The 16,107-nt window shown below is 55.0% G+C and overlaps 1 protein-coding gene across 1 annotated transcript in view; it reads left to right on the top strand.

Moving 5' to 3' along the window:
• LOC135288442 (histone acetyltransferase KAT8-like) overlaps nt 1-16,107 on the top strand; it is a 20,901-nt gene continuing 4,794 nt past the window's right edge. Inside the window, exons 1-10 of the mRNA XM_064401834.1 lie at nt 1-24; nt 1,431-1,689; nt 4,029-4,103; nt 5,844-6,016; nt 7,951-8,004; nt 9,924-10,088; nt 11,529-11,618; nt 12,540-12,680; nt 14,124-14,217; nt 15,382-15,532. Coding sequence (XP_064257904.1) covers nt 1-24; nt 1,431-1,689; nt 4,029-4,103; nt 5,844-6,016; nt 7,951-8,004; nt 9,924-10,088; nt 11,529-11,618; nt 12,540-12,680; nt 14,124-14,217; nt 15,382-15,532 — 1,226 coding nt within the window. The remainder of the gene's footprint in view (nt 25-1,430; nt 1,690-4,028; nt 4,104-5,843; nt 6,017-7,950; nt 8,005-9,923; nt 10,089-11,528; nt 11,619-12,539; nt 12,681-14,123; nt 14,218-15,381; nt 15,533-16,107) is intronic.

Here is a 16,107-nt window from a genome sequence, read left to right on the forward strand (position 1 = left end):
ATGGAAAATTTGAGGAAAGAAACGGTAATTTGGGGTGAAAATGTGGAAATTTGGGGTGAAAAATGGGAATTTTAAATTAAAAATCAGGAAAGAGGGGAATTTTAGGGCAAAAAATGGAGAATTTGGAGTAAAAAACTGGGAATTTGGGGTGGAAAGTTGGCAATTTTGGTGTTAAAATTGGAGGTTTCAGGGGGAAAAAGGGAATTTTAACACAAAAATTGGGAATTTGGGACCAAAAATTGGAATTCGGTGGGAGAAAATTGGGAAATTTAAGCGAAAATTTGGGGATTGGGAGTGAAAATTTGGGAATTTGGGAGCAAAAAGGGAAAATTTGTGCGGAAAAAAAAGAATTTTGATTCAGAAATTGGAATTTGGGGCGAAAAATGGAATTTTGGACCCGAAAATTGGGACTTTTTGAGCCGAAAAATTGGGAATTTGGGTCAGAAAAGGGGAATTTTAAACCAAAAATTGGGAATTTTGGGTGAAAATTGGGAGTTTTGAGGAAAAGAATTCCCGGTTTTCAGCTCCTAAATTCCCGGTTTTTAGGCCCAAAATTCCCAAGTTTTGCACCCCCTCACAACTAAGCCACGCCCCCCAACGACCAAACCACGCCCCCCCACAATGAAGCCACGCCTCTAATAGTTAAACCACGCCTCTTTGGACCAAACCACGCCCTCGGTGATTAAACCACGCCTCATTACAACAAGCCACGCCTCCTAATAACCAAACCACGCCCCCAACGAGGAAACCCCCGCCTCCAAATGCAAGCCACACCCACTCAGAGAGAAGCCACGCCCCCAGCGATGAAACCACGCCTCCAAATTTAAACCACGCCCCTCGTGGCAGCCAAAACCACGCCCCCCAGCAGCCAATCCCCGCCCTTTTTAGGTCTCCTAGCAACCAATCCCCGCCCCTTTTTAGTTCCCCGCCTTTTTTTGTCTCCTAGCAACCAATTCCCCCCCCTTTTTTGTTTCCTAGTAACCAATCCCCGCCCCTTTTTGTTCCCGCCCTTTTTTGTCTCCTAGCAACCCGTTCCCCGCCCTTTTCTGGTCTCCTAGCAACCCGTTCCCGCCCTTTTTTTGGTCTCCTAGCAACCCGTTCCCGCCCTTTTCTGGTCTCCTAGCAACCCGTTCCCGCCCTTTTTTGGTCTCCTAGCAACCCGTTCCCGCCCTTTTTTGGTCTCCTAGCAACCTGTTCCCGCCCTTTTTTTAGTCTCCTAGCAACCAATTCCCGCCCATTTTTACTTCCCGCCCTTTTCCGGTCTCCTAGCAACCGATTCCCGCCCTTTTTTGGTCTCCTAGCAACCCGTTCCCGCCCTTTTTTTGGTCTCCTAGCAACCGATTCCCGCCCTTTTTTGGTCTCCTAGCAACCCGTTCCCGCCCCGTCCCGGTCTCCTAGCAACCCGTTCCCGCCCCGTCCCGGTCTCCTAGCAACGCGCGGCCGTCACTTCCGGCGGGCCAAGATGGCGGCGGCGGGCCCGGCGCTGGGCCCCGAGGCTCCGGGCGGCTCCGGGGCGGCCCCGGGCGGGCCCCGCGCGGGCCCCGAGGGCCCCGGGCCGGGCGGCGGGGGCCGGGGCCGCGCCCGGAGCCGCCCGCGGAGCGCCCGGGGCCGCGGCCGGCGCGCGGGACCCCGAGGTGGCGGTGGAGATCGGCGAGACGTACCTGTGCCGCAGGGCCGACGGCAGCTGGCGTGAGGGCCGAACTGGGCAAACTGGGGATACTGGGATGGTTATACTGGGCAAACTGGGGGTACTGGGAGCGGTACCTGTGCCGCAGGGCCGACGGCAGCTGGCGTGAGGGCCGAACTGGGCAAACTGGGGATACTGGGATGGTTATACTGGGCAAACTGGGGGTACTGGGAGCGGTACCTGTGCCGCAGGGCCGACGGCAGCTGGCGTGAGGGGCAGACTGGGAGCGTTATACTGGGCAAACTGGGCAAACTGGGATGGTTATAGTGGGCAAACTGGGGATACTGGGATGGCTATACTGGGCATACTGGGAGAACTGGGGGTACTGGGATGGCTATACTGGGCGAACTGGGAGAACTGGGATGGTTATACTGGGAGAACTGGGAGAACTGGGATGGTTATACTGGGCATACTGGGAGAACTGGGATGGTTATACTGGGAGAACTGGGAGAACTGGGATGGCTATACTGGGCGAACTGGGAGAACTGGGATGGCTATACTGGGCGAACTGGGAGAACTGGGATGGCTATACTGGGCGAACTGGGAGAACTGGGATGGTTATACTGGGCATACTGGGAGAACTGGGATGGCTATACTGGGCGAACTGGGAGAACTGGGATGGTTATACTGGGCGAACTGGGAGAACTGGGATGGTTATACTGGGCAAACTGGGAGAACTGGGATGGCTATACTGGGCATACTGGGAGAACTGGGATGGTTATACTGGGAGAACTGGGAGAACTGGGATGGTTATACTGGGAGAACTGGGGGTACTGGGATGGTTATACTGGGCATACTGGGAGAACTGGGATGGCTATACTGGGCGAACTGGGAGAACTGGGATGGTTATACTGGGAGAACTGGGAGAACTGGGATGGCTATACTGGGCGAACTGGGAGAACTGGGATGGTTATACTGGGAGAACTGGGGGTACTGGGATGGCTATACTGGGCATACTGGGAGAACTGGGATGGCTATACTGGGAGAACTGGGAGAACTGGGATGGTTATACTGGGAGAACTGGGAGAACTGGGATGGTTATACTGGGAGAACTGGGAGAACTGGGATGGTTATGCTGGGCATACTGGGAGAACTGGGATGGTTATACTGGGAGAACTGGGAGAACTGGGGGTACTGGGGTGGTTATACTGGGAGTACTGGGAGCGTTACTGGGTAAACTGGGCAAACTGGGATGGTTGTACTGGGCAAACTGGGAGAACTGGGGATACTGGGATGGTTATACTGGGCATACTGGGAGTACTGGGAGCGTTACTGGGTAAACTGGGCAAACTGGGATGGTTGTACTGGGCAAACTGGGAGAACTGGGGATACTGGGATGGTTATACTGGGCATACTGGGAGTACTGGGAGCGTTACTGGGTAAACTGGGCAAACTGGGATGGTTGTACTGGGCAAACTGGGAGAACTGGGGATACTGGGATGGTTATACTGGGCAAACTGGGAGTACTGGGAACGGTGGGTACTGGGCAAACTGGGATGGGGATACTGGGGATACTGGGATGGGATAATGGGGGAACTGGGAGAACTGGGAGTGGGATACTGGGGGAACTGGGATTGGGGTGGGGGGAATGGGGAACTGGTCCCAGTCCATTCCCAGTCTGTCCCAGTCCCTCCCAGTTGCTCCCAGTTTGTTCCAGTCCATTCCCAGCCCCCCCCAGTCCGTCCCAGTGGCTCCCAGTTGATCCCAGTCTGTTCCAGACTCGGCCGAGGTGATCCAGTCCCATTCCCAGTCTGTCCCAGTCCATTCCCAGTCCCTCCCAGTCCGTCCCAGTGGCTCCCAGTTGATCCCAGTCTGTCCCAGTCCCTCCCAGTTGATCCCAGTCTGTTCCAGACTCGGCCGAGGTGATCCAGCCCCATTCCCAGTCTGTCCCAGTTTGTTCCAGTCCATTCCCAGTCCCTCCCAGTTGATCCCAGTTGATCCCAGTCCCTCCCAGTGGCTCCCAGTTGATCCCAGTCTGTTCCAGTCCATTCCCAGTCCGTCCCAGTGGCTCCCAGTTGATCCCAGTGTGTCCCAGTCCGTCCCAGTTGATCCCAGTCTGTCCCAGTCCGTCCCAGTCCGTCCCAGTGGCTCCCAGTTGATCCCAGTCCATTCCCAGTCCCTCCCAGTGGCTCCCAGTTGATCCCAGTCTGTTCCAGACTCGGCCGAGGTGATCCAGCCCCATTCCCAGTCTGTCCCAGTCCATTCCCAGTCCCTCCCAGTTGATCCCAGTGTGTCCCAGTCCATTCCCAGCCCCTCCCAGTCCGTCCCAGTGGCTCCCAGTTGATCCCAGTCCATTCCCAGTCCGTCCCAGTGGCTCCCAGTTGATCCCAGTCTGTTCCAGACTCGGCCGAGGTGATCCAGTCCCGCCTGAACGAGCAGGAGGCGCGCGAGGAGTTCTACGTGCACTACGTGGGCTGTGAGTGAACTGGGCAAACTGGGCAAACTGGGATGGGGCTGGGAGTGAACTGGGCAAACTGGGCAAACTGGGATGGGGCTGGGAGTGAACTGGGCAAACTGGGCAAACTGGGAATGGGGCTGGGAGTGAACTGGGCAAACTGGGAGGCACTGGGATGGGGCTGGGAGTGAACTGGGCAAACTGGGAGGCACTGGGATGGGGCTGGGAGTGAACTGGGCAAACTGGGCAAACTGGGAATGGGGCTGGGAGTGAACTGGGCAAACTGGGAGGGACTGGGAATGGGGCTGGGAGTGAACTGGGCAAACTGGGAGGGACTGGGAATGGGGCTGGGAGTGAACTGGGCAAACTGGGAGGCACTGGGAGTGAACTGGGCAAACTGGGAGGCACTGGGAGGGGACTGGAATGGACTGGGAGGGACTGGGATGGACTGGGATGGTTCCCAGTGCTCCCAGTGCTCCCAGTTCACTGCACACCGTGGGGAATTGAAGGCACTGGGATGGGTTGGGGAAGGTTCAGAGCACTCCCAGTAAGTCCCAGTTCGCCCAGTTAACCGGCGGCTGGACGAGTGGGTGGACCGGAACCGGCTGGGGATGGACTGGGATGGCTCCCAGTGCTCCCAGTGCTCCCAGTTCACTGCAGACTGTGGGGATTTGAAGGCAATGGAAGGACTGGGATGGGTTGGGATGGACTGGGGCTGTCCCAGTGCTCCCAGTAAGGCCCAGTTTGGCCAGTTAACCGGCGGCTGGACGAGTGGGTGGACCGGAACCAGCTGGGGATGGCTCCCAGTGCTCCCAGTGCTCCCAGTTCATTGCACACCATGGGGAATTGGGCACACTGGGCAGGCTGGGGAAGGTCCAGAGCACTCCCAGTGCTCCCAGTAAGGCCCAGTTTGGCCAGTTAACCGGCGGCTGGACGAGTGGGTGGACCGGAACCGGCTGGGGATGGACTGGGATGGCTCCCAGTGCTCCCAGTTCACTGCAGTCTGTGGGGAATTGAAGGCACTGGGCAGGCTGGGGATGGCTGGGCACAGCTGGGGATGGACTGGGATGGCTCCCAGTGCTCCCAGTAAGGCCCAGTTTGGCCAGTTAACCGGCGGCTGGACGAGTGGGTGGACCGGAACCGGCTGGGGATGGACTGGGATGGCTCCCAGTGCTCCCAGTGCTCCCAGTCTGTGGGGAATTGAAGGCACTGGCAGGCTGGGCACAGCTGGGGATGGACTGGGGCTGTCCCAGCGCTCCCAGTGCTCCCAGTAAGTCCCAGTTCGCCCAGTTAACCGGCGGCTGGACGAGTGGGTGGACCGGAACCGGCTGGGGATGGACTGGGATGGCTCCCAGTGCTCCCAGTGCTCCCAGTTCACTGCAGACTGTGGGGATTTGAAGGCAATGGAAGGACTGGGATGGGTTGGGATGGACTGGGGCTGTCCCAGTGCTCCCAGTAAGGCCCAGTTCGCCCAGTTAACCGGCGGCTGGACGAGTGGGTGGACCGGAACCGGCTGGGGATGGACTGGGATGGCTCCCAGTGCTCCCAGTGCTCCCAGTGCTCCCAGTTCACTGCAGTCTGTGGGGAATTGAAGGCAATGGAAGGACTGGGATGGGTTGGGATGGACTGGGGCTGTCCCAGTGCTCCCAGTAAGGCCCAGTTTGGCCAGTTAACCGGCGGCTGGACGAGTGGGTGGACCGGAACCGGCTGGGGATGGACTGGGGCTGTCCCAGTGCTCCCAGTAAGGCCCAGTTTGGCCAGTTAACCGGCGGCTGGACGAGTGGGTGGACCGGAACCGGCTGGCGCTGTCCAAGAGCCTGAAGGAGGCGGCGCAGAAGAGCTCGGAGCCGTTCCTGGGCGAGCTGGCCGAGCCCGAGAGGAAAATCACCCGCAACCAGAAACGCAAGCACGACGAGATCAACCACGTGCAGAAGGTCTGGGACCCACTGGGATGGACTGGGACATACTGGGAGGGACTGGGAGCCGGGTAAAGGGGACTGGGAGGGACTGGGAGGGAGTTAAAGGGGACTGGGAGGGACTGGGAGCCACGTAAAGGGGGCTGGGATGGAGTTAAAAGGGACTGGGATGGGGTTAGAGGGGACTGGGATCACTTTAGGGGGCACTGGGATGGACTGGGACAGGGTTAGAGGGCACTGGGAGGGACTGGGATGTACTGGGATAGGGCTAGAGGGCACTGGGATGGACTGGGAGGGACTGGGATGGAGTTAAAAGGGACTGGGATGGGGTTACAGGGGACTGGGATCACTTTAGGGGGCACTGGGAGGGACTGGGACAGGGTTAGAGGGCACTGGGGTGTACTGGGATATACTGGGAGGGACTGGGAGGGAGTTAAAAGAGACTGGGGTGTACTGGGTTGTACTGGGAGGGACTGGGAGCCAGTTAAAGGGGACTGGGAGGGAGTTAAAGGGGATTGAAATGGGGTTAAAGGGAATTTGGATCACTTTAGGGGGCACTGGGAGGGACTGGGATGGACTGGGAGAGGGTTAGGGGTTACTGGGGTGTACTGGGAAGGACTGGGAGGGACTGGGACAGGGTTAGAGGGCACTGGGATGAACTGGGTTGTACTGGGAGGGACTGGGAGTGAGTTAAAGGGGATTGAAATGGGGTTAAAGGGGACTGGGATCACTTTAGGGGGCACTGGGAGGGACTGGGATGGACTGGGACAGGGCTAGAGGGCACTGGGAGGGACTGGGATGGACTGGGAGGGACTGGGAGCCAGGTAAAGGGGACTGGGAGGGACTGGGATGGAGTTAAAGGGGATTGAAATGGGGTTAAAGGGGACTGGGATCACTTCAGGGGGCACTGGGATGGACTGGGACAGGGTTAGAGGGCACTGGGAGGGACTGGAGTGTACTGGGAGGGACTGGGACAGGGTTAGGGGTTCCTGGGATGGACTGGGGTGTACTGGGAGGGACTGGGAACGAGTTAAAGGGGGTTGAAGTGGGGTTAGAGGGGACTGGGATCACTTTAGGGGGCACTGGGATGTACTGGGTTGTACTGGGATGGACTGGGACAGGGTTAGGGGTTACTGGGATGGACTGGGGTGTACTGGGAGGGACTGGGAACGAGTTAAAGGGGGTTGAAGTGGGGTTAGAGGGGACTGGGATCACTTTAGGGGGCACTGGGATGTACTGGGTTGTACTGGGATGGACTGGGACAGGGTTAGGGGTTACTGGGATGGACTGGGGTGTACTGGGAGGGACTGGGAACGAGTTAAAGGGGATTGAAGTGGGGTTAGAGGGGACTGGGATCACTTTAGGGGGCACTGGGATGTACTGGGTTGTACTGGGATGGACTGGGACAGGGTTAGGGGTTACTGGGATGGACTGGGACAGGGTTAGGGGTTACTGGGATGGACTGGGATGTACTGGGAGGGACTGGGAGAGAGTTAGAGCGAGTTACAGGGGACTGGGATCACTTTAGGGGGCACTGGGAGGGACTGGGACAGGGTTAGAGGGCACTGGGAGGGCACTGGGATGGACTGGGAGGGCACTGGGATGGACTGGGACAGGGTTAGGGGTTACTGGGATGAACTGGGATGTACTGGGAGAGAGTTAGAGCGAGTTACAGGGGACTGGGATCACTTTAGGGGGCACTGGGAGGGACTGGGATGGACTGGAAGCACACTTCCAGTGCTGATCCTTACTGGTCTTTACTGGTTTCTACTGGTCCTTATTGGTTTGTATCTGCTGTTACTGGTTTATACTGGTCCATACTGGTCTGTACAGGTCCTTACTGGTTTGTATCAGATGTTACTGCCCCATACTGGTTTATAATGGCTTATACTGGTCCGTACTGGTTTATACTGGTCCGTACTGGTCTATACTGGTCCGTACTGGTTTTGCAGACCTATGCCGAGATGGACCCGACCACGGCGGCGCTGGAGAAGGAGCACGAGGCCGTGAGTGGGGGAGGAACCCCCAAAATTTGGGGAGATTTGGGGCATTTTTAACGGGAATTTTGGGGATTTTTGGGAGATTTTTTGGGGATTTTTAACGGGAATTTTGGGGATTTTTGGGAGATTTTTTGGGGATTTTTAATGGGAATTTTGGGGATTTTTGGGAGATTTTTTGGGGATTTTTAATGGGAATTTTGGGGATTTTTGGGAGATTTTTTGGGGATTTTTAATGGGAATTTTTGGGGATTTTTGGGAGATTTTTTGGGGATTTTTAATGGGAATTTTGGGGATTTTTGGGAGATTTTTTGGGGATTTTTAATGGGAATTTTTGGGGGATTTTTAGGGGGATTTTAATGGGATTTTAAATTTTTTTTTTGGGATTATTTTTGGGATTTTTGCGGGAATTTCTGTGGGATTTTTGTGGAGATTTGGCGAGGTTTTTTTTTTGGAGATTTTTGCAGAATGTTTTTGGGTTTTTTGGGGGGATTTTTTGTGGGATTTTGGTGGGATTTGGGCACTCAGGTGTGCCCAGGTGTGCCCAGGTGTGCCCCCTTGGGTTGCAGATCACCAAGGTGAAGTGCGTGGACAAGATCCACACCTGGGCTGGTTTTGTCCCTTTTTGGGCCATTTTTAGTGGGATTTTTTGCGGGATTTTTGTGGGATTTTTGCAGTTTTTGGGCACCCAGGTGTGCCCAGGTGTGCCCAGGTGTGCCCAGGTGTGCCCCCTTTGGGTTGCAGATCACCAAGGTGAAGTGCGTGGACAAGATCCACACCTGGGCTGGTTTTGTCCCTTTTTGGGCCATTTTTAGCCCATTTTTAGTGGGATTTTGGTAGGATTTTTGTGGGATTTGGGCGCCCAGGTGTGCCCAGGTGTGCCCAGGTGTGCCCAGGTGTGCCCCTGTGGGTTGCAGATCACCAAGGTGAAGTGCGTGGACAAGATCCACATCGGGCACCACGAGATCGACGCGTGGCCTTTTTTTATCCATTTTTTGGCCATTTTAATTGGGATTTTTTGTGGGATTTTTGCGGTTTTTGGGCATGCCAGGTGTGCCCAGGTGTGCCCAGGTGTGCCCCCTGTCTGTCCCACATCACCAAGGTGAAGTGCGTGGACAAGATCCACACCTGGGCTGGTTTTGTCCCTTTTTGGGCCATTTTTAGTGGGATTTTTGCGGGATTTTTGTAGGATTTTTGCAGTTTTTGGGCACCCAGGTGTGCCCAGGTGTGTCCCCTGCCATTGCAGATCACCAAGGTGGAGTACGTGGACAAGATCCACATCGGGCACCACGAGATCGACGCCTGGGCTGCTTTTATCCATTTTTAGCCCATTTTTAGCGGGATTTCTGCGGTTTTTGGGCAGCCAGGTGTGCCCAGGTGAGCCCAGGTGTGCCCCCTTTGGGTTGCAGATCACCAAGGTGAAGTGCGTGGACAAGATCCACATCGGGCACCACGAGATCGACGTGTGGCCTTTTTTTATCCATTTTTTGGCCATTTTAATTGGGATTTTTTGTGGGATTTTTGCGGTTTTTGGGCATGCCAGGTGTGCCCAGGTGTGCCCAGGTGTGCCCAGGTGTGCCCCTTTGGGTTGCAGATCACCAAGGTGAAGTGCGTGGACAAGATCCACACCTGGGCTGGTTTTGTCCCTTTTTGGGCCATTTTTAGCCCATTTTTAGTGGGATTTTTGTAGGATTTTTGTGGGATTTGGGCGCCCAGGTGTGCCCAGGTGTGCCCAGGTGTGCCCCTGCCATTCCAGATCACCAAGGTGAAGTACGTGGACAAGATCCACATCGGGCACTACGAGATCGACGCGTGGGCTGGTTTTCTCCATTTTTTGGCCATTTTTAGCTCATTTTTAGTGGGATTTTTGCGGTTTTTGGGCGCCCAGGTGTGCCCAGGTGTGCCCAGGTGTGCCCCTGCCATTCCAGATCACCAAGGTGAAGTACGTGGACAAGATCCACATCGGGCACTACGAGATCGACGCGTGGTACTTCTCGCCCTTCCCCGAGGACTACGGCAAGCAGCCCAAGCTCTGGATCTGCGAGTTCTGCCTCAAGTACATGAAGTACGAGAGGAGCTACCGCCTGCACCTGGTGCGCACCTGGGGGGGTTAAAATACACCTGGGCACACACCTGGGCACACCTGGGGGGTAAAACACACCTGGGCACACACCTTGGGGGGTAAAACACACCTGGGCACACACCTTGGGGGGTAAAACACACCTGGGCACACACCTTGGGGGGTAAAACACACCTGGGCACACACCTGGGGGGGTAAAACACACCTGGGCACACACCTGGGCACACCTGGGGGGTAAAAACACACCTGGGCACACACCTGGGGGGTAAAAACACACCTGGGCGCACACCTGGGGGGGTAAAACACACCTGGGCGCACACCTGGGGGGGTAAAACACACCTGGGCGCACACCTGGGGGGGTAAAACACACCTGGGCACACACCTGGGGGGGTAAAACACACCTGGGCACACACCTGGGGGGGTAAAACACACCTGGGCACACACCTTGGGGGGTAAAACACACCTGGGCACACACCTGGGGGGGTAAAACACACCTGGGCACACAGCTGGGGGGGTAAAACACACCTGGGCACACACCTGGGCACACCTGGGGGGTAAAAACACACCTGGGCACACACCTGGGGGGGTAAAACACACCTGGGCACACACCTGGGGGGGTAAAACACACCTGGGCACACACCTGGGGGGGTAAAACACACCTGGGCACACACCTGGGGGGGTAAAACACACCTGGGCACACACCTTGGGGGGTAAAACACACCTGGGCACACCTGGGGGGGTAAAACACACCTGGGCACACACCTGGGGGGGTAAAAACACACCTGGGGCATTTGGGCTACACCTGGTGTGCACCTGGGGGGTAAAACACACCTGGTGCGCACCTGGGGGGTAAAAACACACCTGGGCACACACCTGGGCACACCTGGGCACACACCTGGGGGGTAAAACACACCTGGGCACAGCTGGGGGGGTAAAACACACCTGGGGTGGTAAAACACACCTGGGGACACACCTTGGCACACCTGGGGGGTAAAAACACACCTGGGCGCACACCTGAGGGGTAAAAACACACCTGGGGGGGGAGGAAAAATACACCTGGGGCACACCTGGGCACACCTGGGGGGGTTATAACACACCTGTGGCACACCTGGGGGGGTAAAAACACACCTGGGGGGGGGGGAAACACACCTGGGGGGGGGGAACACACCTGGGGGCACAGCTGGGGGCACCTGGGGGGGTTAAACACACCTTGGGGGGGGGTAAAAACACACCTGGGGGCACACCTGGGATACACTTGGGCACTCCTGGGGGGATAAAAACACACCTGGGGGCACACCTGGGCTACACCTGGGCACACCTGGGATACATCTGGGGACATGTGGGGGACACCTGGGCACACCTGGCAGGGGGTTAAAACACACCTGGGGCCACCTGGGCACACACCTGGGGGCACCTGTGTCTCACCTGTGTCACGTGTGTGTCACCTGTGCAGGGGCAGTGCCAGTGGCGGCAGCCGCCGGGCCGCGAGATTTACCGCAAGGGGAACATCTCTGTCTACGAGGTGGACGGCAAGGACCACAAGGTGAGCCCAGGTGTGCCCAGGTGTGCCCAGGTGTGCCCAGGTGTCACCTGGGCACCCTAAACCATCGGAATCCCCAAATCCTGGGCAGTTTTGGGGTGGTTTTTGGGCATTTTTGGAGAATTTTAGTGGGATTTTGTTGGGTTTTTTGGGGCTGTGGGCACCCTGGGTGTGCCCAGGTGTGCCCAGGTGAGCTCAGGTGTGCCCAGGTGTCACCTGGGCACCCCAAACCCAGGGAATCCCTGAATCCTGGGGTGCTTTTTGCCATTTTTAGGACATTTTTGTAGGATTTTTATTTATTTTTGTGGGATTTTGGTTGGGATTTTTTGGGCTTTGGGCACCCTGGGTGTGCCCAGGCGTGCCCAGGTGTGCTCAGGTGTCACCTGGGCACCCAGACGCAGGGAATCCCCAAACCCTGGGCAGTTTTGGGGTGGTTTTAGCCGTTTTCAGGACATTTTTATGGGGTTCTTTTGGGATTTTGGGGGATTTTTGTGGGATTTTTTGGGCTGCGGGCACCCTGGGTGTGCCCAGGCGTGCCCAGGTGTGCTCAGGTGTGCCCAGGTGTCACCTGGGCACTCCAAACCCGGGGCATCCCCAAATCCTGGGGTGGTTTTGGGGTGGTTTTGGCCGTTATTAGGGCATTTTTGTGGGATTTTAATTTATTTTTATGGGATTTTTGTGGGATTTTTTGGGCTGTGGGCACCCCAGGCGTGCCCAGGTGTGCCCAGGTGTGCTCAGGTGTCACCTGGGCACCCAGACCCAGGGAATCCCCAAATCCTGGGCAGTTTTGGGGTGGTTTTGGCCATTTTTAGGGCATTTTGATGAATTTTAGTGGGATTTTTGTTGGGTTTTTTGGGCTGTGGGCACCCCGGGCGTGCCCAGGTGTGCCCAGGTGTGCCCAGGTGAGCTCAGGTGTGCCCTCAGATCTATTGCCAGAACCTGTGCCTGCTGGCCAAGCTGTTCCTGGACCACAAGACGCTCTACTTCGACGTGGAGCCCTTCGTGTTCTACCTGCTCACCGAGGTCGACCGCCAGGGCGCGCACATCGTCGGCTACTTCTCCAAGGTGGGCACACCTGGGCACACCTGGGGCACCTGGGCACTCACCTGGGCACTCACCTGGGGTGATAAAAACACACCTGGGCACACCTGGGGCACACATGGGCACACACCTGGGGGCACCTGGGCACTCACCTGGGGACATCTGGGTGCTCACCTGGGCACACCTGGGGGCACCTGGGAGGGGCTTGAAGCACCTGGGCACACCTGGGGGCACCTGGGCACACCTGGGAGGGGCTTGGAGCACCTGGGCACACCTGGGGACACCTGGGGTACACCTGGGGGCACCTGGGCACACCTGGGCACTCACCTGGGCGCCTGGGGTGATAAAAACACACCTGGGGGCACCTGGGCGCTCACCTGGGCACACCTGGGGTGATAAAAACACAATTGGGCACACCTGGGCACACCTGGGAGGGGCTTGAAGCACCTGGGCACACCTGGGCGCTCACCTGGAGACACCTGGGATACACCTGGGGGCACCTGGGCACACCTGGGGTGATAAAAACACACCTGGGCACACCTGGGCACTCACATGGGGGCACCTGGGATACACCTGGGCACTCACCTGGGAGGGGCTTGGAGCACCTGGGCACACCTGGGGGCACCTGGGCACTCACCTGCATTCCCTCAATGTCCCAAAAATCCAAAAAAAAATCAAAAAATCCCCAAAAGCTGGAACATTTCTCCCGTCCCCAACCCCCAGAATGTCCGAAAATGATGCCAAAATTTCAGAATTTTCCCAAAATTCCCATTTTTTTTACAGGAAAAGGAATCAAGAACGTCGTTTATGTTCTCTAAAAGTCCCAAAAAATCCCCAGAAATCCCCCAAAATCCCCAAAATTCGGAATATTTTCCACATCCTCAACCTCAAAATGTCCAAAAACGACCCCAAAATTTGGGAATTTTCCCAAAATTGCCGTTTTTTACAGGAAAAGGAATCAACAACATCATTTGTGTTCTATAAAAGTCCCCAAAAATCCCAAAAATCGCCCAAAATTCGGAATATTTTCCACCTTCTCAACCCCCAAACTGTCCAGAAACTACCCCAAAATTCCGGAATTTTTCAGAATTTTCCCAAAATTGCCAATTTTCACAGGAAAAGGAGTCCCCAGATGAGAACAGTGTAATTTGTGTTCTTTAAAAGTCCCAAAAAAATCAAAAAGTCCCAAAAATTCAGAATATTTCCACATTCTCAACCCCCAAACTGTCCCAAAACGACCCCAAAATGCCCCAAAATTCCGGATTTTTTCAGAATTTTCCCAAAATTCCAATTTTTTACAGAAAAAGGAATCAAAAACATCGTTTGTGTTCTCTAAAAGTCCCCAAAAATCGCCCAAAATTTGGAATATTTTCCACATTCTCAACCCCAAAACGTCCAAAAACGACCCCAAAATGCCCCAAAATTCGGGAATTTTCAGAATTTTCCCAAAATTGCTGTTTTTTACAGGAAAAGGAGTCCCCGGACGGGAACAACGTGGCGTGCATCCTGACCCTGCCCCCGTACCAGCGCCGCGGCTACGGCAAATTCCTCATCGCCTTCAGTCAGTGCCCCCAAAATTTGGGAATTCTGGGGGGCCCGAAAAGTTTGGGAATTCTGGGAGGTCCTGGAAAAAATTTGGGAATTTTGGGAGGTCCCAAAAATGGGGAAAATCGGGGAAAAAATGGGGAAAAATGAGGGAAAATGGCCCAAAATGGGGAATTTTTGAAGGGGGTTCTTAAAAAAATTTGGGAGTTTTGGGGGGTTCTGGAAAAAATTTGAGGATTTTGGGAGGTTCTGGAAAAATTTGGGAATTTTGGGATGTCTTAAAATAAGTTTGGGGATTTTGGGAGGTCCCAAAAATGGGGAAGATTATGGGGAAAATGGGAAAAAATGAGGAAAATGGCCCCAAATGGGAAATTTTTGAAGGGGGTTCCTAAAAAAATTTGGGAATTTGGGAGGTCCCGGAACAAATTCGGAATTTTGGGAGGTCCCAAAATTTGGGGAGGTTTCTGATAAAAGGGGAAGGATCCCAAAAACTGAGGGGGGAAATTGCTAAAAATGGGGAAAATCCCAAAAATGTGGGGATTTCCTGAGGGAATTTTGGGGATTTTTGGGGAATTTGGGATTTTTTCGGAATTTTTGGGGTCTCTGAGGTTTTGGGGGGGGATTTTGATGAATTTTGGGTGGATTTTGGGTGATTTTGATGGAATTCGGGGTGATTTTGATGGAATTTGGGTGATTTTGATAGAATTTGGGGGATTTTGGGTAATTTTGATGCATTTTGGGATGGATTTTGGGTGGAATTTGGGTGATTTTGGTGATTTCCCAGGCTATGAGCTGTCCAAGCTGGAGAGCACCGGGTGGAAATTCAGGATTTTCAAAGGGAATTTTGGGGATTTTTGGGATCCCCTGGATTCTGCAGATCCCCTGGAATTCCGGGATGGATTTGTGGTGCATTTTGGGATGGATTTTGGATGGAATTTGGGTGATTTTGGATGGAATTGGGGTGATTTGGGGTGATTTTGGGCCATTTCCCAGGCTATGAGCTGTCCAAGCTGGAGAGCACTGGTTGGAAATTCAGGATTTTCTCAGGGGATTTTGGGGATTTCTGAGGGATTTTGGGGATCCCCTGGATTCTACAGATCCCCTGGAATTCCGGGATGGATTTTGGATGGATTTTGGGTGGATTTTGGGTGATTTTGGGTGATTTTGGGCCATTTCCCAGGCTATGAGCTGTCCAAGCTGGAGAGCACCGTGGGCTCCCCGGAGAAGCCGCTCTCGGACCTGGGCAAGCTCAGCTACCGCAGCTACTGGTCCTGGGTGCTGCTGGAGATCCTCAGGGACTTCCGGGGAACCCTCTCCATCAAGGACCTCAGGTGGGACCAGTATAAACCAGTACAGACCAGTACAGACCAGTACAAACCCAAAAATCCCCATAGAAATCCATAGAAACCAGTATAGACCAGTATAGACCAGTGAGTGCCCCTGGTCCTGGAGATCCTCAGGGACTTCCGGGGAACCCTCTCCATCAAGGACCTCAGGTGGGACCAGTACAAACCAGTATAGACCAGTACAAACCAGTGCAGACCCAAAAATCCCCATAGAAATGCATAGAAATGCATAGAAACCAGTATAAACCAGTATAGACCAGTGAGTGCCCCTGGTCCTGGGTGCTGCTGGAGATCCTCAGGGACTTCCGGGGGACCCTCTCCATCAAGGACCTCAGGTGGGACCAGTACAGACCAGTATGGACCAGTATAAACCAGTATAGACCAGTACAGACCAGTATGGACCCAAAAATCCCCATAGAAATCCATAGAAACCAGTATAGACCAGTACAAACCAGTGAGTGCCCCTGGTCCTGGAGATCCTCAGGGACTTCCGGGGAACCCTCTCCATCAAGGACCTCAGGTGGGACCAGTACAGACCAGTATAAACCAGTATGGACCCA

Source organism: Passer domesticus, chromosome 33 (assembly GCF_036417665.1).
Source record: "Passer domesticus isolate bPasDom1 chromosome 33, bPasDom1.hap1, whole genome shotgun sequence".
NCBI classification, from domain to species: Eukaryota; Metazoa; Chordata; class Aves; order Passeriformes; family Passeridae; genus Passer; species Passer domesticus.